This window comes from Scyliorhinus canicula, chromosome 16 (genome assembly GCF_902713615.1).
Source record: "Scyliorhinus canicula chromosome 16, sScyCan1.1, whole genome shotgun sequence".
In the NCBI taxonomy this organism is placed as follows: domain Eukaryota; kingdom Metazoa; phylum Chordata; class Chondrichthyes; order Carcharhiniformes; family Scyliorhinidae; genus Scyliorhinus; species Scyliorhinus canicula.
Window position 1 is genome coordinate 30,620,190 of NC_052161.1, and position 23,398 is coordinate 30,643,587.

The 23,398-nt window shown below is 42.2% G+C and overlaps 1 protein-coding gene and 1 long non-coding RNA gene across 2 annotated transcripts in view; both read left to right on the forward strand.

The window, feature by feature from the left end:
- Window positions 1-11,276, forward strand: part of wdr11 (WD repeat domain 11) — a 151,691-nt gene extending 140,415 nt beyond the window's left edge. The window contains exons 27-29 of the mRNA XM_038773684.1: window positions 2,939-3,084; window positions 4,637-4,716; window positions 10,457-11,276. Of these exons, the coding sequence (XP_038629612.1) occupies window positions 2,939-3,084; window positions 4,637-4,716; window positions 10,457-10,614 (384 nt within the window). The 3' untranslated portion in view covers window positions 10,615-11,276. The remainder of the gene's footprint in view (window positions 1-2,938; window positions 3,085-4,636; window positions 4,717-10,456) is intronic.
- Window positions 4,751-9,959, forward strand: LOC119950843. Its single transcript, XR_005457443.1, has 2 exons — window positions 4,751-8,169; window positions 8,304-9,959. It is a non-coding gene; the product is annotated as an uncharacterized LOC119950843 (long non-coding RNA).
- Window positions 11,277-23,398: the final 12,122 nt, after the last annotated feature.

A 23,398-nucleotide genomic window follows, 5' to 3' on the forward strand; every position in this document is an offset into this window, starting at 1 on the left:
GCTGAGCCCCAAGTTGGAGATCCTTGGCCTTCTGCTTAACCTTGAGCTCGACTTCCTTCCAAACGTCATCTTCCTGATTAAGTCTACTTTCTTCCACCTCAGCAATGGCCCCACCTCCAGATTAACCTCTCTGCCAAACCCTAAGTCTTGCCTTCATCATCTCAAAGCTTGCATATTTAATCCTGATCCACGCAAAGTCCTGCACTTTTATCACACACAAGCTCTCATGGCTCCCTGTTCCCTAGTTAACATAAAGTTCATGTCCTTGATCTTGTTCTCATGCCCTAACCTGTCTTAGTGACATTCTGCACAAATTCTCAGCTCTAATCTTTTCTCAGACTTTCGAATGCTGACACAGCCGTGTCTTCCCTTTTTTTTCTTTTTTGTTCTAATATTAGAAGTGTTCATATGATTGCATTCCATTCCTGGAGTACGCTGTCCAAGAGCAGGTCCTTGGCATATAGTCTGCTGATGCTTCGCACAGTTTCTTTTGTCGGCGGTTTACCATTGGCCTCCACTCTCGGGGGAGAGCGAGGAGGCAGGTCCAAGTCTACCTCAGCCAGAATGGGAATCAAAGCCGTGCTGTTGTCATTTTTCTTAACCACATGCTAGCCATGTAGCTAACTAAGCTAAATGGCCTCCACATGATATGATTGTATATTCTTAATTTAAATAGTTTTATTAATGATTTTCAGTGTCCTTTGTTGGTCAGCCAAGTGTCATTAACAGTCCAACATAAATCTCTGATAGAAACAAAGAGAAAATTATAGGAAAATTCAGCAGAGAGAAACCAAGTTAACACTCAGATTGATGACCTTTTGTCAGAAGTTCTGTTTCTCTCTCCACTGCCTGACCTGTTGAGTATTCCAGCATTTTCAGCATTCCAGCATGTGTAGTATTTTGCTTGTGACATGTCTCCTTTATCTGGTTACTTTAACTAACCAGGTGCTTCATTGATGTAACTAACCAGAATGACTGATTTTGGCAGAAAAGTTGCCTGGTACCTGTTTCAATTACAAGTTCTAGTCCGTATCCGGCTCTCACAGCAACTGAATAAATGATGCTCTGTTAATCGTAGTTTTATTTGTTCTTTTAATTAAGGCTGCGTTTGTTGCCAATACCGTGCAAGCACAGTTCTAGTGTTTTACTCCATTAGATCTTTGGAGCAGATGAAGTAGGCAGTGGCTATAAATAAACAAGGAGCAACATTGTGACGCTTTTACTCTGCTTATTTAGGGAAATGGAGGTCAGGATACTGGAGCGTTCTTCCTCTCTTCATCCTCTGTGTGGAGACACCTCTGTTTCCCTCCCTTCCTCCACTCCTGCACACACCTTCAGTGACGTCCGTCCCAGAATGAGATTCCCCCGAGAGCCTCAAACTAACCTGCTAACCGGGATGGTGGTGGGGAAGGCCGCATACACCCTGGCCATCGTCCCCATGAACTCCAGACGAGGCCCCCCCCCCCCCCCCGGCCTTGGTGCTTATTCAAAAGAAAATCTTGGCAATGACTGAGGCCGAATTTGGGCCCTGCCCCTGCCACCTATTGGGAAATCTAATGTTGAAATAATATGAAAAACCATAACAGACTGTTGCGTACTTAACTCCAATTTCTTGTTGCTAATGCCACGTTTTAACATGTGAGCTTGTTCATATAAAATCTGGTTTCTCCACTACTGTAATCAATTTTAAAATAAGATGGGTTGGCACCTTTGAATTTCTCAGGAAAGGTAAGCATTTGTATCCTACTGTTTGAGGAGTCAGATTTCCAGGCACAATTATTAATAAATGTATTTGAGAATTTGTGACAAGACTTTTGCAAATTGCAGACACTGATTTATTCATAACATAAGGGAATAAGAGTTTTGTTCTCATCTGCTAAGATTTCATATCTCAGTAAATTGTGGCATGTAAGAGGTCATAGACATTTATGCAAGTTCCCTTTTACCTTCTGAATTAAAAATGGGAAAATCAAAGCCATTGTTTTCAGTCCCCTATTAAAAAAATCTGTTACCCAGCTATGGACTCCATCCAGCACCCCGACGTCTGGGGCTGATGTAGGCTGTCACAGTTCATAAAATGATAGAATCATAGAATTTACAGTGCAGAAGGAGGACATTCGGCCCATCGAGTCTGCACCAGCCCTGGAAACAGCACTCCACCTAAGCCCACATCTCCACTCTATCCCCTAACCCAGTAGCCCCACCTAACCTTTTTTTGGACATTAAGGACAATTTAGCATGGCCAATCCACCTAACTTGCTCATCTTTGGACTGTGGGAGGAAACCGGAGCACCCGGAGGAAACGCATGCAGACAAAGGGAGAACCTGCAGACTCCGCACAGACAGTGATCCAAGCCGGAAGTCGAACCTAGGACCCTGGAGCTGTGAAGCAACAGTGCTAACCACTGTGCTACCATGCCACCCCTTTGACCCAAGATGAACTTCAACACATCCACGTCATAACATCTCCCAATGCTGTTCCTGCCTCAGTTCATCTGCTGCTGAAACCCTCAACCCTATCTTTGTTACCTCTGCACTTGGCTGGCCTTCCACATTCTTCTTCTTCTCGAGGTAGCTACTTTGTTTATTCATGGGTTGCTGAACCATGGCTTTGTGCTTTGATTTTACTGTGGGACAGGGCAAGGAGGCAGCCGCAAGTCAACTGCAGCCAGAACTGTTTGAACCCCTGCATTACTTATGTTATTTTGAAGCACACACTAGCCTTCTCGCCAATTAAGCAACTTTGACTTAGTACCTGCTCAGGGTTCAGTGTGAAATTTTGCTTTATAATACTCCTGTGAAGTACCTTGGAATGTTTTGTTACGTTAAAAGCACTGTATAAATACACGTTGTTGTTGAATATACTGTGACCCATCTTGTCACGTTAGTCAGAGGGGCATATCAGAAAATATTTATCTTTTTAATTTCTTTAATAAAGGTGCGTCTAAACACTGAGGAGTGTGCAGAAGTACTAAAACGCTGGGTAGAGCATCTTTGTTCATCTCAGGTAAACCAGAAGTCAAAGGCTATCCTCGTCCTCCTTTCATTGGGCTGTTTTAACAAAGTTGCAGAAATGTTATACAGGTAAGAAATGTGACTTCAGACAAAATGAATGTGTGTGTATATTTATATAGAATATTATTTGATCTGGGAATATCAGTTGTGGACCAGATGGTTGACCTTATAGTCAGAGAATTGAAGGAATAAATTCAGATTAACATAATAGTTATTGTGAAGAACCTTGCAATTCTTATTTTCTTTGTGTCTTTGTTTATTATGATGAGTGCTGTAAACTCCTTGTAACAGAGGAGATTAATTGGAGATTTGATAGAGTTGTACAAAGAGTTGAAATGTTTTGATGGAGTAGAAAGTCAAAACTGGTTCCAGTGGCAGAAGTATGAGTAACCAGAGGGCAAAGATTTAAAATAATTGGCAAAAGAATCTAAAGTGACATGCTGGAACATTTTTAAATGCAATGAATTGTTATGACCTGGAATGTACAGCCTGAAAGGTGGTGGAAGCTGATTCAGTAATAACTTTCAAAAGGGAATTTGTTAAATAATTGAAAAAAGAACATTTTGTGTGTTATCGGGAAAGAACAGAGTGGAACTAACTGGATTGCTCTTTCCAAGAGCTGGGCTCAGGTATGTTGAGCAAAATAGCCTCCTTCTACGCTACATCATTATATTATTCCTTTATTAAATGCAACAAGCACCTTAATTATTAAATGTAACTAAATTATGGAATTTAATAAGTTAATTAAATATAGTGAATAATGTACTGAGTAATTTACTTCTAAGTTCTTACAGAGTAACATACAGAATGTTCATTTTATATAAATTTAGAGTGCCCAATTCATTTTTTCCAATTAAGGGGCAATTTAGCGTGGCCACTCCACCTAGCCTACACATCTTTGGGTTGTGGGGGCGAAACCCAAGCAAATATGGAGAGAATGTGCAAACTCCACACGGACAGTGACCCAGAGCCAGGATCGAACCTGGGCATGGATGCCGTGAGGCAGCAGGGCTAACCCACTGTGCCACCGTGCTGCCCTAATTTACAGTATGTTGAGATTCTAGTTGCACTGCTGTTGTGTTTCGCTGATGGTGCTTAATCCAAAAATGACAACTGGTAAAGGATGTATCTGATGCTGCTTATGGGCATGATCAGTAATGCTAATGTAGGCACTACCTGTGGAGGTTTCTCTTGAGGCATTAGCAGGGCTCGAGCTGTTCTTTGCACTTGGATGGGGGGTGGGGGAGCAAACTCAGAACGGAAAGCAAAATAAGACAGCTGATGGCAACAATAAAGTATGTCAAATGGACCTAGAGAGCAATGACATGATATGTGCCTATGTCACAAAAGCAAGCACTGGGAACCAGGCAACTTGTGCATGCACACACACAGATGATTGTTTTAAAAAAACCCTCTTCTAAATGTGCCCCTGAATGAAAGTCGATTTGAGTGGGAGGAAACTCTGCACATCAAGGAGCAGCAATTGGAATTGCAATTTTCTAAAACTGAGTTTGAAATTCTAATTCTTCACATTTTTTTGATACTTCAGTCTTCTATTTATTTGTTAAGAAGTAGGTTGCATGTTCATATTTCTGGTAAATATATATTTTTTACATTTCAGCATGCGATATTTTGACAGAGCTGCACTGTTCTTGGAAGCTTGTCTCAACTATGGGGTTGTTGAAGTAAACGAAAATACAAATATCCTTTTTAATTTAAATGGTATAAATTTTTTTTGTTCTGCTGAAACATGTGTTGTCTACCACGCTTTACTGCAAGTCTACCTTCACTAGTCAATACACATGTTGGGATTCTTACAATCCCCCACACTATAAGATTAGCCTGATCAGCAGTCTCATAAATAGGTCCTGAGCCATTTGCTCACCATACAAGCTTGATGCTGAAATTGGGCGCATCAAAAGCATCATGTGGGGGGATAGCTGCCCTGATCAGATAATTCCATGCAGTATAGCACGCAAGCTCATGAACGGGCCTAAGGCTGATATTTCTGGCCATGAGGAGTGTCCTGTCTACCTCCGACTAACCTGGAAGGGAAGGTATCCCAAAACTTTGAGCAACAGCTGAAGCTAGCTCTTTCACACGTTGCTATGCAGTGGCAATACGAGCAGCATTCGCCACTAACCAGATGCCGCCTTCAAGCCAAAAAGAAGTTCTGCCTTTCACACAAATGAGTAATGTGGGATATGAGTTTCAGTGCTAGTGTGATGCTCGGTTATGTAGGCCGTACATGCCAAAGACTGGCGGGTCATACCAGACGACATGTCCCCTTCCGCCGTTCTCAAGAGGCAAAGTACAGACTGTGCCCGACCAACCCATGCTTACAAAACTCAAAGCATTAAATGTGATTCCGCAATTGGACAACATTTGCTAAAAGTGTGCTAATTTAAGATTGTCAGTCATGCTCGCAGTGTGGCACATTTGCTTGTACTGGAAGCCACATAAATTAATACACAAGGCGTTGTTCTTTGCGGACAGAAATAATGTGTACAAACATTGTGTCTGTTACAGCTAAACAAAATAAGTGATAGTCATTCCACAGAACAATTCCTTGGCCAATCAGAGCCGAGCTGCCTGGTTTACGTTTCAAACAATGCTTCGCAGTTAACTGTCAGTCACCATCAATTGGTGCATTCTCTATAGCCACGGGGCTAGCAACGATTAAGCACCCTCTTCTCATCCAGTATCCAGGTGTTGTTTTCCCCTGACATTGGTATTCTTCCAAAAACAGAAAACTCTGGGAAAACTCAGTAGGTCTGGCGGCATCTGTGGAGAGAGTTAACAGTTCATGTCCATATGTCTCTTTTGCAGAGCTAAAGAGAGAGAGAGAAATGTAATGGATTATATACTATATAAGAGGGGGTGGAGCAGCTAGAACAAAGTAGAAGGACAGTGATGGGTGGAGCTGTAAAAGATTGCAAAAAGATGTGTAGGTCACGAGACAGAGGAAGCGTTAGTGGCAGGAGAAGATGCTAGTAGTTGCATGAAGGAAAGATATCAGAATGTGCTAATGGGGGAACCAAGGTCAATGCTCTGAAAACAAAACTAAAGAACGAGTGACAGAACGCTAGGTGGGGGAAAGGGAGGGAGGTTTTTGCATTGGGACAAAACATTTTTGAGATATAAAAGAAAAGGTTAAGATGGAAGTGCAAGGTCACAGTCTAAAGTTATTGAACTCCGTCATGAGGGCTGCGATGTGCCCTCGCAGAAGATGCGAGGCTGCTCCTTCAGTTTTCAGTGTGCTTCCCTGGAGCATTGCAGCAGGCTAAGGACAGGCATATGGGCTTGAGAGCAAGACGCAGAGTTGCAATGGCAAGCAACAGGAAAGTTGGGGTCATACTTGCCGGCTGAATGAAGGTGTTCCACAAAGAAGTCTGTGTTTAATCTCTCCAATTTAGAGGAGACTGTATTGGGAGCAACAAATACAGTAGACAAAATTGAAGGACGTCCAAGTGAAATGTTGCTTCACTTGAAAGAGGTGTTTGCGACCTTGAATGATGAGGCGGAAGGAGGTAAAGGGGGCGAGTGTTGCACCCTCTCCAATTGCAAGGGAATGTGCCATGGGAAGGGGATGAGGTGTTGGTTCTGATGGAGTGGACCAGGGTGTCATGGAGGGAACGGTCCCTGTGTAATGCTGAGTGGGATATGTGTTTTGTGGTGGTATCATGATGGAGTTGGCAGAAATGGTGGAGGCTGGTGGGGTGGAAAGTGAGGACAAAGTGGGGGCCCTGTCATGGTTGTGGGAGGAAGGGGAAGGGGTGAGCGCAGGAGATGGATCGAACCCAATTGCTTTTATATTGTTATCCTTGCGATTGTCTTGATGAGTGCAAGACTAAAAGTTTTTTCCAGAAATACTCAAAACGTTCTTTACTATTAAACCACTATTTTGTACTCCTTATTGCCAAAGCCACAAGCTGTGAAAGATTTATTTCATTCTAATTCAAATATTCCCGTAACAGCCTCCCCGAACAGGCGCCAGAATGTGGCAACTAGGGGCTTTTCACAGTAACTTCATTTGAAGCCTACTCATGACAATAAGCGATTTTAAAAATAAATAAATAAACAAGGGAGTGTGTACACGCTGCCAATCATTGTCCAACTGTTTTAAATTATTCCTAGATTTTTGCCTCCATTCTCCTGCTCATCACTCTTTCTGTGCACAACTTCTTTACATGGAGCTGTTTTTCACTACTTTTGATCTACACGACACTTTCCATTTTTAAAACAATGTGTACATTTTCTGTAATATTTACTATTTTATCTACCCCTCTGTCAGGATAGAAACTCCTTGCATACTGAAGTGTCTCCATTTTCTCCAATTTTTTATTAATGAGTATTACAAATTAAGGTCTGCTGTAGATCCATTTTTCAAATCATTGACTAAATGTATTCATGTCATTTGGTCCCATAAGCAATCAAACCATTTTACTTAAATTGAGTTGGCTCATGCTGCCCTAGATCTACTTGCACGATTGCATAACCTGTCCCGGATATTTGTGCAATTTGCACGTACCCTTCAATCTCTCCGGAGGTGGACCAAGTGACAACCATTCGATGAGTGAACTGAGCATAAAATTTATTCCAGAAAAAAGGTTTATTTTGTGTTCATCCAGTACCTAATGGAGTGGGGGCATGTCGAACATCGTTCTACTTCACACTCGTACAAAATGTAGCATAGATTCTATGAAGGGAAAATAATCAATTCCGCTCCAGCGGTTTACCTAAACTCTTTGACCAGTTGTTTTAGACACTCGCATTCATAAAATACTACGGTTTAAACTGTGAAATTATTTCTATGTTACATTTTTGTCATCTTACAGATTTCTTTTATTTATGCTAAATTAATATTGATTTATGTTGGAACTAATAGAATATTTTGCACCATAAGTTCCAACCATGCTGAAACAAAATTGGTTAATGCCAAGCGGAGTATAATTTGTTCAGTTTTTAATTTAGGTTTGTGCTGGTACAAAGATTTAACCTCCACTTCGGCAAGCATCCCCCACTGTAGCATGTTGTCATTTTCCGAACCAGGTATCGTTGGGACATCTCTCAAAGTATAATTGCTCCAAGTCATAAGCGGGCTTGTGTTACGGGCTCATAACTTGTACTGCGACCAGAGATTCCCCCGGCCAGGTTAGTTTTATATAATTCCTAGATGCTGGCTTTTACTCATCTATGTTCTGATGATGTTCAGACCCAAGTTTCAGAATGATTTGAATATAATTGCCACACCATTCTCCTCACAATACACTTTGGTTGTCTTTCAGACTAAAAGTTTTGAGGTATAGTGGAAGATGAGTCAAATTGTTAAAATATTTCTTCCAAAAAGAACAGATGAGATCCAAGGGTTGCCAGTGGAGGTCAGTTTTGAGAATTAGTGGTTTCTGTCCATTCATCATTCCATCTACTCCTTTTCACTGTTGCTATCTCTGTAACACATCAATTCTTCAGGTCTACAAATTGTTTTAATTCTCGAATGCATGAATGCCCTCATTCTACAAATATTAATGATTTTACTGTACAGATTGAGCATCCCTTATTTCAAAACCTCTGAAATCCACACTTTTTTCCGGCTGGGTCAAACATTGCTGAATCAATCTGCTGATTCTTGATGCTGTCTTTGATGTAAGATTTGGACGCAGATTTCAGCTGCCTGGACACGGCGCTGTTCTCCACGAAGCGCTTGTGGATCGCTTTAGCCACTGTCTTCGGATGTCGGAGGTCCATTTGCCTCAACCCGTTACATGCGAACCAGAAATCCAACGTGTCCACGCCTTTCTCCTTCTCCAGGTAGGTACGGAAGAGATGGGCTCCATCCTGGTCGCCGAGTAGTGAGGGCAAAGACTTGGTCCACCTGGTGAAGAGGGATTCTGGAGACTCGCTGCCCTCAGGCTCGCCCAGCTAGTCGTCTTCACTCCTGTGTGTGTTTAAATGACAGCTTTGGACTTGAGGCTTTGTTTATAGTAGTCTGGGAGCCATGGGTTTGGCATCTGTCCCCTTCCTCCCCTATCTCCTTCCTCCCATGGCCCGCTCGGGCGAGGGGCATCTGCTAGAAAGCTGTACGGAAGGCAAAACACCATGTGAGCGGTGCTCGTGGCTGTAGACACAGGGCCCCGAGTTCTCTCACTCTCTCTTTCCATCGACTTTGTAAAGCGCCTCTCCAGTTAGCAGCGGATCACACAAGTTCCATCTGTCACTCTTTCAATCGGCTTTGCAAAACGCCTCTCCAGTTAGCAGAGGATCACACGGCCGCCTTCTGTCTGCAATAGAAATATCGATCTAATGAAACCCAGAGCTGCTCAATTTCAAACAGGATGAGAAGCAAAAAAAAAAACACACGCACACAGCAAGGCAGGCTTTTCAATCAAATCTTTTGTGTGTGTGTTTCTTCCCAAGATGTCTCTTGAAGCGAAACAAAAGTATTAAAAACTCTTGAAGGTTATTGAAATGTGGAAGGCTTGCTGGATGAACTACCGCATTATATGAATTTACAGGTGTTCCAGAATCTGAAAAATTCTGAAATCCGAGACACTTTCAGCCCCAAGCATTTAGAATAAGGGATGCTCAACCTGCATTATTGGAAAAGTTTTATGTTTATTAATTTGCTGTTCTATGTTATTTTAATGCTCAAAGAAAAATATGGTGAGTGATAACGGTATTTACAGTGTCCCATCAGGCCCATTATCACTATTCAAGTGGGGATAGTCTACATGCAGAAATGTCTCTGATGCAAATCTGGAAAGTATTAAGACTTGTGCTATTATGTAAACGTGAGTTCTGAACTGTGTTCACTTTCTGGTAGAAGAATCTTTTTTTGTGGAGGGTTATTAGAACTTGAAATCTTGTAACATAATGGGCTATTCAGATTGAGGCAATAACATCATTGATTAGGGAATCAAGCATTTTAAAGGAAGAATATAAAAGGAAATAAAGGAAAAGGCAGGAAATTGGGATTTAATGGCTCGTGTTGAAGATGCAGGTACAATGGGCAGCCTTCTGTGCTGTAAGTTATATAAAATGAAATGTAGTAAACAGTTAACTATTGTTAAACTGAAAAAAATGCTTCTGTAGTCCCATGTTTGGACAGTTGCCCAAAATACAGCACATTGTAATGTAACATGGTTAGATTACTATATATGAATTGAGTTTTTTTTTTACCTATTCCTAAAGCGCAGCATTGCATGCCACAGCTTGGTTTTATCTTTATCTAATTCTGCTTAGTAACATAAAATAAAAACTTAAGAGTAAGTTCAAAATTATTTTTGGATGATTATGGTGTTGACTTAAGAGTTGTGTCAATAGAATGTGCATTCCAACCATAATTATTTAAAAAATAAAGTTCTGATGAACCATGCTAAAAAACTTTGCACACAATAGTGTGTGATTGTACCGAAAGGTATTTTCCTTAATAGGATTTCACAGAAATTTTACAATGCAGTATATGCAGATTATGCAAGGTACTTAAAGATGCTAAATTTACAGGAAGGGGCAATCCTGTTTGCCACCAAAGCCGGTGATGCAGGAGCTGAACTGCTTAAGGACCTGCAGCAGAGCAAAGAAGACAAACCTGTTTCATGACTTGTAAATGTTAACCTTCAAAATTATGGTGGCTCTCCATAGTTTCAAAGGTTAATGGAACCAGTTGGTGACTAAAGTATAGCACTTTGAATGTTGTGTTGCAGTCTCCAGGTGTGCCGTCTGAATAAATTACATTCCAATTGTTACTCTACAGTGAAAATCCGCAAAAAAAAACTTGTATGATAGTATCTCACTGTAACAATTCTGGCTTTCTGGTATGTCCAGACTTTTGATACAGTGTTGATTTTCCTTCTTTGATGTATGACTTCCACATTAGTGAAAAATCTGGATAAAATCTCTCTCTGGCTGTAATATGTTTTAAGCAACAACTTCAGATGCGAAAAATTGTCTGTACAGTTATCACTAATAGATTTATTTTAAACGCTACAAAGTCTTTTATTTCTGTAATTGGGCAAGATGTGGACATCCTCCGTGATTAGATACATTTTTCTGGGTATGATTGCACTTAAACCTCCTTAATGTTTAGCGATTAACAAATAATTGTTTGTTGCTTAAAAAGCTAGATTTATTCAACTGTGTAATGTGTATAAATGATTTATAAAATGAGGTACAAAATATTACAGTTACACTTTGTATATAATTCAATGTTTAGTTTGCTATGAAGTGTTGATTCCAAAATGTATTAAAAACATGAATCAGAACTACAGTGTGAGGGTTGCATTTTCAGCACACAAGCACATAGTGACACTACCAGAGACGGATTAAGTAGGGGAGGTGGTGAAGGAGGATGAAATGGTAATAAATGACAAGACCACACTAAAACAGGGTGATAAAGATGACTTTGACCAGGACTATCTCTTGAGCATGGAATTCTTCTCGCCTTAAGGCAAGATTGGGAAAGGAAGAGGAAAATGCTAGAAAATTTAATTGATATGTGGGTTATCGGTACTCGCCATGTAATATTAAAATATTTTTAGTCTAAAGTGTTGGTAAATTATTGACATTCATCAGTGCGAGAGTAAACTGTCAAGTCCTTACACTTGATGTACATTTATTACAAATCAAAAATGGGTTTAAATATTTTCCTTTTAGTGTTGTAGGTTATTTCTACAAACAGGAAAGTCATGGACACCTGTTATTTTTAAGATGCCACTGTATGATCGTTCCCTGCTTGTGCAATTTAAGTTATTTTTATAGTGGGGAGAAATAATTTTCGCTTGTATAGCATCTTTCATAACCTGGAGCATCAAGACTATTTGCACAGCCAGTAAATTACTTTTGTGTTGTAATGTAGGCAAGTGCAACAACAAGATCTCATAAACAGCATTGTGACAAATGTAGATTGAGGGGCAAATGTTGTCCAGGGCAGCAGAAGAACTCATCTGCTCTTCAAACAGTGTCATGGGATCTTTTATATCCATGTAAAAAGGTAAGACAGGACCTCATTTAAAATCCAGTCCAACGGATGGCCCCTCCAATGGTGCAGCTGTCATCAGTACTGAACCTATTGTGTAACTGCAGCACAGGACTAAGACTAACACCATATAGCATGATTTTCAAACTTCTGCAACTGACCGACCTGCGCGACACACGCCATGTTCATTTAGCTTTTAATGCAAAAGGAGAGCCTGCTTTGTCCTCACAATGTCAGGTTCAGAGGAGGAGAGGGCAATTCGCATATCAGGTGCAGACTTCAGCCAGTTCCTTCGTGCCGTCTTCATCCTTATGAAAATGGTTAATCCAACCTCGCACATGTTGGTCATCATGAAGGGCAATAGTAATAAAATGCGTGTTTCACGCAGCACTGGTTACTCCTGGGAGATGCTACACCAGAATGCTGACAGACTTGAGGGCTTTTGGCGTGTTATTAATGTGCTATTGCAGGTAAGCCGCAGCAGTGTAGTCTTGATTTGGAGTCAGCTCTAAGTTAATAACTGACTGCGATCTCAACCTGACAAAGGAATTTCAAATGCAACCACTTCTCTTTCAAATTCTGAAACTTTTCCCCTGCATATAACACACATTTGCTTTGCCTCCTTATTTGCATTGTCGCAATTGACAAAACCATACCCCAAGAAATCATCTTATTACTTCTTTGTTCCAAGTTAAGTATCTTTTTTCAGGGGCATTAAGCAGAGGCCCTGGAGCTCGAACACCACCTCTGCTCTGTCCTGCCCTGGACTCTCCTGAGCAGCTTTCTCCAGCAGATTCTGTTGTGAGATCCTGTCCAATAGGTAAACTGCCTAATTCAATCTCTTACTTTTAAGAGAACCATTGATCACAGTTCACTTGCCTTGCTTGCCAGTAGCTGTAAAATTGAAGCAACTCTGTGCCCTGCTTTGGCTCCAAAAGCACGTACCTGGATGGCGCTTCATGCTAATTCTACGTTCAGGGTGCAAGATTTGCTCTCTGCTGCCACTTCTGGCTGGAAGACTCCACATAGTCTCATTTATTTCCATTTAAAAGGCGGCAGCGGGCGCAATTCTTGATGTAAAAGCCCGTTGCGGCTGTTGTGCGCTTCTCCCGCGATCGGGACCGCCTAGGGAATGGAGGGACTGATCGCTCCATGATCCTTCCGACACCCACCAGCGGGCCGCAACCCTGACCTTGAAAACCCCTGGCAAATAAGGACCTGTCCTGAGCTGTAATTACTGTATCCTTCCCCCTGCACAATACAGTATGTTATAAGCATCTCTACAAGCCCTCCTTCAAATAACAAATTGGTATTTATATTGTACATTATTATGTCCTTAGTATATGCGGCAATCTCACTGCACCTGCTCCATCACAGGAGAAATAATGCAAAGTGCTGCAGCATTCGACCTCTAGGCTCTTAGTATTGTTTTACTTACTTTTTGTACCAACTAAATAAGTTTGTCCTTTATTTCCATTATCCTTGGCCAAATCGATTATGTTAGGTACTTTCTTCTCTACCATCGTCTTGCTAAGCAGAGATAAAGGTGGAAAAAAGTGATGAAAAGGTTGTCTTTTATTATTGGCATGGATAGCTGAATTATTCAGATTACAAGTACATGTGAAAAGAGGCACATGTTACAGCAAAATTGCACACAAGGGGCTGAATCTTTTAATTCATTTTAAGGGTTGTGGACGTCGCTGGTAAGGCCAGCATTTATTACCCATCCCCAGTTGTCCTTTAGAAGGTAATAGTGACTTGCCACTGCAATCCGAGATGTAGGTACACCCACAGTGCTGTGAGGGAGGGAATCCAGCATCCACACTCCAGGCATGGGGGGGGAGGTTAAATGACGATGGGATGGAGTGATATTGCCTGCCATGGCGTTCTGCTAACAGCGAGGGAAGTGGAGAGAGGACCCATCCTAACCCTCAGCCACCTTTCTGCCACTTAAGAAACCGATTAGGTCCTCTTCCTGCCTTTCTTGGCATTTGACCAACAGCAGGTTGTCCCCTCTGCCGAAAGTAGAACATCCTGTTGAATCCTGGCAACCTCCTTGCTTGGGTGAGGTACTGTTAATTTGAAACTCTGGCTCACGGAGGGATTCTTTAGCAGAAATGGTTGCCTTCACAGCCTCCCCCTACAACTTGGCAGTCAGAGACTGCCCGACCTGTTCCGGCAAACCTCAACCCACCTACCATGTTGCAAGTGTGGCGTCAATCACTGTGTCTGTTGGCTTGGTGCATTTCCCACCGTGGCCAATGCACATGGTAGGTAGAGCAATGCTGAGACTGAAGATCCTCTGATTGACTAATAGCTTAAAGGGATGGGGCTAATTTACTGAATGATAAGCCTACCATTTAGTTGGCATTCCCTAAATAGCCGAAGGGGTGGATGTCCTCAGCTTTTTGGCCCTTTGTCAGAAACTTTGCTGCACTGACAAAATTCAGCCCAAGAGTGCACGAATAGCGGTGTAATGAATACTGAGAATCCATTTTATGCTATATTTGATCAAATAAATTGTATTTCTATCTCTTCATTACTCTGTTATATTCCAGCAAATTTAGTGCTTTGTATCTATAAAGTATAAATAAAAACACCACCAGAGTTCAGAAGAGCGAGAGGTTACTTGACTGAAGTATGTTAAATCCTGAATGGTGTTGACAAGCTGGATATTGAAAGGATGTTTCCTCTTGTGGATGAGCCCAGAACTAGGGGGCACTGTTTTAAAATTAGGGGACCCCCTTATAGGACAGAGATTTGCAGAATTTTCAGAGGGTTATGTGACTTTGGAACTCTGCCTCAGTAGGTGGTGGAAGTGGGATCACTGAGGATTCTTAAGGCAGAGGTAAATGCTTAGGCAAGGGAATCAAAGGTTATCTGGGGTAGATGGGAAAGTGGAACTCAACACAAACATTAGGCATGATCTGATTGAATGGCGAAGTATGCACAAGGGGTTGAATGGTCTATTGTTTCATACATCATCTTCTCAGGGAAACTAGAAAGACATCCATTCCAAAATATAATGAGCTTTTCAGTTTTAAAAAATAATTCCTCCTCATGTGGTATGCTGTTTTTTCAGGTGGCTGTGAGTGATTGCCTGAGGAGAAGCTATGCAATTAAAGGTTGTGAGGTTGCTACAAGTTCTTTATGATCAATGTGATCCATCTACCTTTCCTGTACTCGTACACATTCTTAACATGATTACACCATCCAGATTCCTCATTTTTGTCATGTCTTTATATCATTCAAATCCCGGCTTGGGTCACTGTCTATGCGGAGTCTGCACCTTCTCCCCATGTCTGTGTGGGTTATCACCGGGTGCTCCGGTTTCCTACCACAAGTCCCGAAAGATGTTAGGTGAATTGGACATTCTGAATTCTCCCTCCGTGTACCCAAACAGACGATGGGGATTTTCACAGTAACTTAACTTCATTGCAGTGTTAATGTAAGCCTACTTGTGACACTAATGATTATCATGTCTGAAGAGTAATCATACTCATATTCTGGTTGAATATAAACCAAAGATTTCCTGATCCATTCAACTGCACCAGCCCTGTCAATGGTGACTTGACACACCATCCTTGATTAGAAAATTCAGAAACTCTTCTTGTCTATTGGATGATTCTTGACTGTCAATCAAACCACCTTTTTCTTCCCTGCTTCTGTTTTTTTCTTCCAAACCACTTGACCAGGAAATTAAATCTTTTAATTTCTTGCTGAGTCGGCAACCCGACTCACTGATTCTCTTTTCTGTTTTCATCCTGATTTGGTTGATTCCGCCATGTGCAAGGAACTCATTGTACTGACCTAACGTAACAATGGCCTAAATGCCTCTGCATTATTTTGCAAATGCTAAAACTTATTGAATTGTTTTTTTCTCAAAATGTATTAACGTATTTCCCCCCTCGGGCTGTGTCATTTATAAATGGGCCAAATTGCATTTGTGATTTAGGACCTAGGGTGACAGTTCATCAATGTTACATTGTCACTGGGCTGCTTTTAAGATGGTCTTTACAACATAATGTTTCTTTCAGACCATAAAACTTTGCTTGAAATCAGTGTTATGCTGTCTAAACCATAGGTAATGTCTCCATGAGCGGACCTTTCTGTTCTCTGTGACAGGATCTTGTAAAGAGCGGGTTGCAACCCACAGTGGGTCATGGATGGGCTTCGGCAGGGTTTCGATCGGTGGCGGTGTTCCTTTGGTGGTCCTGATAATGGAAAAATGACCACTATTGGCAGTTTTATGGAGAATAGTGGCCGCTGCACCTTTTAAATGAGAAGGAAATGAGGCTGTGGGAAGTCTAGCAGCCAGAAGCGGCAACAGTGAGCAGGTCACACGCTTTGCACGTACACGTGACATCAAGCTCCCTGTATGTGTGTGTTCATGGCTCCAAATCATGGAAGAACGCTTCTTCCATTTTCTAGTTGCTAGCAAGCAAGGCGGAGAAGGACTGTGAAGATGAATCGTTTTCATACAAGAAAGAGACGGGCAGAGATACAAAGAGGCAGTGTACCTACTAACCAGGATCTCTCATCTGAATCTGCTGGAGAGAGATGTGCAGGAGAGTCCAGCGCAGAACAGAGCAGTGCTAGCATTAGCCCTGCATAGAGCTCCAGGGTCTCTGGTTAACAGCCCACAAAGAAGAAGTTTAACTTGGACACAAAGCAGTATAAAGATGAATTCTTGAGGTATGGTTTTGTCAATTATGGCAATGATAATAAGGATGCAAAGCCCTTGTGTGTTATATGCAGGGAAGTGATGGCAAATGAGAGGAGAAGATTTTGAAAGAAGTGGCAGGTGAAAAATTCCTGTTGAGGTTGAGACCCCAGAGTTAGTTATTAACTTACAGCTGACTCCAAATGAAAAGACTATGCTGCTGTACTTGCCTGTGACAGCACATTAAAAACAGGCCAAAGGCCCATGAGGCTGTCAACATTCTGGAGTAGTATCTACCAGGAGTATCCAGTGCTGAGTAAAATTAGCATTTTGTTGCTATTGCCCTTCATGACGACCTACGAGTGCGAGTTTTGGATTTTCCATTCTCACAAAGGTGAAGACGGCACATCTGAGCTGTCTGAACTCTGCACCTGATATGCGCATTGCACTCGCCTCCTGTGAACCTGATTGGAGTGAGATCATGAGGACCCCTTTTGCATTAAAGGTAAGTGAACCTGGCATGTGACGCGAAGTTTGCCGGCGTTGGTCACAAAGGTTGGCCAGCATGGGTTGCAAAGGTCGGCTGGTTGGCAAAAGTGTGGGTTCTGGGGGAAAAAAAATTTGAAAAACACTGCTCTATGGTACCTATTGACAGTGCAGTAATGTCTTGGTCAAATCATGTTATGTAGCCAAGCACAAATATTCAATAATCACCATATTGAAAATAAACTTCAATGCATTTTGAGATGGTTTTACACAGCTGCTCCAAACATAGATCTCTACTTTTCAGCAGTTTACTTTGCTATATGATTCAACATTGTCAGGTCAAATGAAAAAAAAAAAGAAAAATGAAAATGAAAATCGCTTATTGTCACGAGTAGGCTTCAATGAAGTTACTGTGAAAAGCCCCTAGTCGCCACATTCCGGCGCCTGTCCGGGGAGGCTGGTACGGGAATAGTAGACAAGCTCTGTCATCTATCAGAATTAATTACTGTATCAATACCAACCTAATTATGTGCTGTATCTTTAATATTCTAGTGTGATTTACATTGAACCATCACCCAAATTTACTGAAATCCTTCATTGTAAGGAAATAAATGCAACAAAGCAGTAATTGAGGTTGGAAAGCAGAAGAGAAAGAGATTGAAAACTTGATGGTTTGTAAAACAAAAGTAGGTCGCATAACTGGAGTAGGTTATGATTGTTTATCACCCATCACAGACAAAATGTGTGTGTTTACTTATACATTACACTGTGGGAGCAATGTGTTCTGTATGTGTATTTTCGTACACTGATCGATTGTCCCAATTTAAATAATTCCAGAAGAAAGATTTTTTGAGTTTTTAAATAAAGGTTATTTATTATCCTACACTTGTCCTGGAGGTTTAAATGTAACATCTCACATACACTATCACTCACAAAGGTTAGATACAGAGGAAGAAAGAAAATGCAAGGTATAATTGGCTCAGTCTCTTTCTTGACAGGCCTGTAGTTTCATAGATGAGTTCATGCTTTTTGCTGAAAGAAAGGTCTTGTAAGCGGAGAACCTTCAGTAAGTTGCAAGACCTCTTGTTAAATTTCCAGGTTCTCCGGTGAACTTGCAGTTGGGGGTGAGTTCTCCTCCCACTTTCAGAGGTATTGCTGTTTATTACTTTGGCTGCTTAGTTCATTACTTTTCTGATGGACTCGGATGGAACTCTATCTCTGCAGACAGTTTTTATTGTTTTAAAACAGACGGGGGACAATGGCTGTGTCCACCATGTTCAGAGTCCTTTGTCCAGAAAAAGGTGGTGTTTGTAGATTCTGTGTTATCATTTGACACTTTGAAGTTGATAATGTCTCGTTTGGATGAGAGAACAATTATAATGCAATGAAAAGTCGATGGGATCCATTGGATGAGAGGGCTATCATAATGCAAAGAAAGGTCTCTAGGATCCATTCATTTAAAATACATTGGGCAGAATACCCCTATTCCCCCACACCAACAGATTCAATGGTGGGATGGGAAGAAGAATTTGGTGGGAGGCCCAAAGATCAGTTTTACATCGGTGTCAATATTCTGCAGGATATTTTGCTGGTGACCGCCATGGTGCATCGGAAAACCCGCTGGAAGCCAATGTGATCCTCATTTGTATCCAGGTAATGGAATGCGTAGGAAGGTCTTAACCACCTAAACCCAATTCTCCCTGGCACGGCTGGAGAACATAGTGCGAAACACGTTTGGAACAATGTGGCGTGCAGATGTCGAGATTCACCTGAACGATGCCTGGGCTGCCTCAGGAGTTCAGGGTGGAGGCCACCGGCAACTCTGGATCCAGAAAAACCACAGCGATGGGTGGAGGGGAGGACCTGCCGAACTTTCCAGATTTGGTGAACGTTCCATGTTCCTGCTCCCGCCGCGGGACTTAGTCCCACGATGGGGGAATTCCATCCATTGAGTTTCAGTGCTTAATTTGTGCATGATGAACTTATGTGGCATTAAAATCAGTAATATGAATATAGTTCACTTTATTAATGGTCCATCCTTAAACAAAGATATGTGTGAATTTCCTGAATTGCTGTGTTTGTCCATGTTTAATGAGGTATTTGCCTGTGATTCAGGACTGTCTGGCTCAGAATGCTAAAGGACACATGATTTGCAGAGACTCTTTTAATAGACTTTTCAAAATTTTAAAGTATTGTCTGAAAGTTTATACTGTACTCGAGCATGACAAAGTACATGCTTGTAGAAGCAGCAGATCCATAAATATAAAGGGAGACAGATGTAAAGTTTTGGGAACAGGGGAATGTGAGGAAGAATTTCTTTGTGCAGCAAATGGTAATGACCTGAACCTCAATGATTACTGAAGGAAATTGGATGGGCACTTGAAGGAAATAAGCTTGTAGGGCGATAGAGCAGGGTAATGGGACTGACTGGATTGCTTTACAGAGAACCGACAGGTTCTCAACGGGTGGTAATGACTCTCCAGCGGCATTAGAAACTCGTCCTGGAGATAATACTGCTGTGCATTAGGTAAACTGATTAAAATTTAGAATCACGCAGTTAGAAAATGTGCTTATTTATGGCGTTATGATCTTACAGAATGTGATTTCTTATCTGGTTTATTGAATCCGCATTTCCGCATATGAATGCATATGTGTGGAGAAAAGACGAGATTATCACCTAACCTAAGAGTAATACGTGAGCTAGATGGAAATCGTCCAATGCTTTTCTCAGTCACTCTCCATTTTAATGCCCATAAGTTCATAACTGGAACTCTGTCCTAAGAACTCCAGCCCAACACATGGAATTTCAAAAATGGATTTTGCCTTTTTAATTGCTCACTGCCTACACGCATTGATTAACCCACAGGGCAGTCATGCATTATTCTGCTACTTTTTCCCTCGCTGGGGAGTTAATAGATTTTTGTTCAAAAGTGATGAAATCTTAAAAATGACCATTGCTGGGATTAATTTTGAATTTCATTAAAGATTTTTAAAAAGCTACTGATGGTGGAAATCTGAAACAATATTGGAAACACTCCAGGTTAGGTAGCATTTCTGGGTAATGTCACATGATCAGAATTTGAGTGCATCTCAAATGCCTTTGAAAGGACCGACCTTCCCCGACCATCACAATGTTCCCTCTTAATACTAGAATGCAAATTTTTGGGACTCTTAAACTAAACTAATAACTGGAATGAAATATACTAACTTACTAACATTGGATTAACAATTTCCCTGAGTTAATCATTTTGGATTATTTGTTTAACCAAAAGCTGGTACCCTTTTCTCAAACTGTATCAGGTATTTTCCCACGGTTTCAGTGTGTAATTTTATGCTTGGTGGATGTGATCAGAATGCTGATTCCTGCAAAATTAAAAACAATGACCCACTTTCTTCAGCAAACATCCAAAGATGTGCAGGTTAGGTGGAATTGGCATTGCTAAATTGCCCCTTTGTGTCCAAAGATGTGCCAGTTAGGTGGATTAGCCATGATCAGTGTGCAGGGTTACGGGGAAAGGGCAGGGGAGTAGGGTGATTATAGTGTTCTTTTGGAGGGTTGGTGCAGACTCAATGGGCCGAATGGTCTCCTTCTGCACTTAGGATTCTATGGATTTTTGGGGATTAAATAAATTCTCTTTACGCTCTAGGCTAATCAGGTAAGATCTCTCAAAGCTTTAAACTTTTTATAACCAATTGCTTTTATTAACTTTGAAATACAACAGAGATTTATGCAACCATAATTGGAAGTTGCTTTGGGAAATTAGGTGGTTAATAATTCATCAACATCCTGTGTGGAGTTCTTCTGGTCTAACTAATGGACTAGCTCTTTTTTTAAATCCACCATAGAATGACTGCCACAATGCTCTTCTGTCAAAAACAATCTTTTCAGGAAGTTTTCATTTTCTCTTTCTCATGGGTACATGATCCGCTGTTACCATAAAAGCCACCAGGTGTTTATCACAGTTCTTACAGTCTCTCAAGGCCTCCTTATCTGTAACCTTCCAGACAATCTGTATAAGACCTTTTGAATTTAGTTGACTTTCCCAGCATATCTTGAATGGTCTGTTAATTTAAAATCAAAAACCGCTCTCTTTGTAGGTACGTAGAACCTGGGTTTACGCCAATCCTTTAGTTTCCATAAAACCGATATTGCAAAATCCCAAAATCATTCAGTATGTCAATGCCCTGAATACATTTAACCCACATCTAGGATAACAAAACAGTGAGCATTTGCTCAAAAGTCTTAAGGAATTCATATCAGGGTCCACAATTCTAAATGACCTGTTAATAGATACAGAAGTACAGAGTTAGTGGGTGTGAGGGGGAGGGAGGTGGGGGGGGGGGGGGAAAGGAGGTGGGGGGGGGGGGGAAAGGAGGTGGGGGGGGGGGGAGAAGGAGGTGGGGGGGGGAGAAAGGAGGTGGGGGGGGGGAGGAGGTGGGGGGGGGGGGAAAGGAGGTGGGGAGGGGAGAAAGGAGTTGGGTGGGGAGGGGAGAAAGGAGTTGGGTGGGGGGGGGAGAAAGGAGGTGGGGGGGGGGAGAAAGGAGGTGGGGGGGGGGAGAAAGGAGGTGGGGGGGGGAGGAGGTGGGGGGGGGGAGAAAGGAGGTGGGGGGGGGAGAAAGGAGGTGGGGGGGGGAGAAAGGTGGGGGGGGGGGAGAAAGGGGGGGGGGGGGGGAAGGAGGTGGGGGGGGGAAGGAGGTGGGGGGGGGGGGAAATGAGGTGGGGGGGGAAATGAGGTGGGGGGGGAAGGAGGTGGGGGGGGGGAAGAGATGTGTCAATAAGCTATGCATTATAGAGTAAATGAATGGGGCTTGCAGCCTTCAATTTCTCTCTCAGTGCATTACTGAATCCATCATGTCATCATGGAATAAAGATTTTCTTCCCCACAGGGAGAATAAGTTCATGATGGAGTCCTCGCAGGCTGCCATCACATACTTCACTGTCACTTGCAATAATGTTACTCGCATTTATGTTGCACCTGATTACATCGAAATGTCTCAAGACACTTCACACAAATTACTTTCAAAGTGCACTGGTTTTCTTACATTGGAAACAGAAACCATCTTCTGTTAGTCATACCCTGCAAGAAGCAATACGATGATTGATTAATCGTGTCCTCGACTCAATTAGACTTGGATTCAGTGTAATTCTCTGACACGCCATTGGGAGCAATGGGTCCATGCCTGTGGTTATATCCTGAACAAGCCACCGCGCAACTTGTTTACCTCCTCTCAACCTACCCCTGTAATCTACCCATTCATTTTCCTTCCTCTATGAATAAAGCCTGCCCTTAGATTTCATGTGGTAGCATTTCCAAATTCTCACCGCACTCTGATGGGCAACATGTGAGATAAGCAGTAGCATCAAAAGGTTACACAAATAAAGGTAAACTTGCCATAGTCCCCCAGTAATCATAGAATCCCTACAGTGCAGAAGGAGGCCATTTGGCCCATTTGGTCTGCACTGACCCTCTGAAAGAGAACCCTAAGCTCGCAGTATCCCCGTAACCTCACCTAACCTACGGGTCAATTTTAACATGGCCAGTCCACCTAACGTACACATCTTTGGACTGTGGAAGGAAACCAGAGCACCCGGAGGAAACCCACGCAGCCACAGGAAGAATGTGCAAATTCCACACAGTCGATGAAGGCCAGAATTGAACCCGGGTCACTGGCGCTGTGAGGCAACAATGCTAACCACTGTGCCACCGTTAGACCATAGGCTGCTTTCCCCTTTCAGGGAGAGAGCTGACTGGTGGTGATTTAACCTGAGCATCACCACACCTCAGGCGAGGGGCATGGTTAAGGAGGAGGGCCTTCATGAAAATGGGAAGAGGGCTAGAATACAAGACCAGGGAGGTACTTCTGAGGCTTTGGTCAGACCCCATTTGGAGTATTGGGAGCAGTTTGGGGCCCCGTATCTAAGGAAGGATGTGCTGGCCTTGGAAAGGGTCCAGAGGAGGTTCACAAGAATGATCCCCGGAATGAAGAACTTGTCGTATGAGGAGCGGTTGAGGACTCTGGGTCTGTACTCAATGGCGTTTAGAAGGATAAGGGGGGATCTTATTGAAACTTACAGGATACTGCGAGGCCTGGATAAAGTGGACATGGAGAGGATGTTTCCACTTGTAGGAAAAATTAGAACCAGAGGGCACCTTCTCAGACTAAAGGAATGATCCTTAAAACAGAGATGAGGAGGAATTTCTTCAGCCAGAGGGTGGTGAATCTGTGGAACTCTTTGCCGCAGAAGGCTGGGGAGGCCA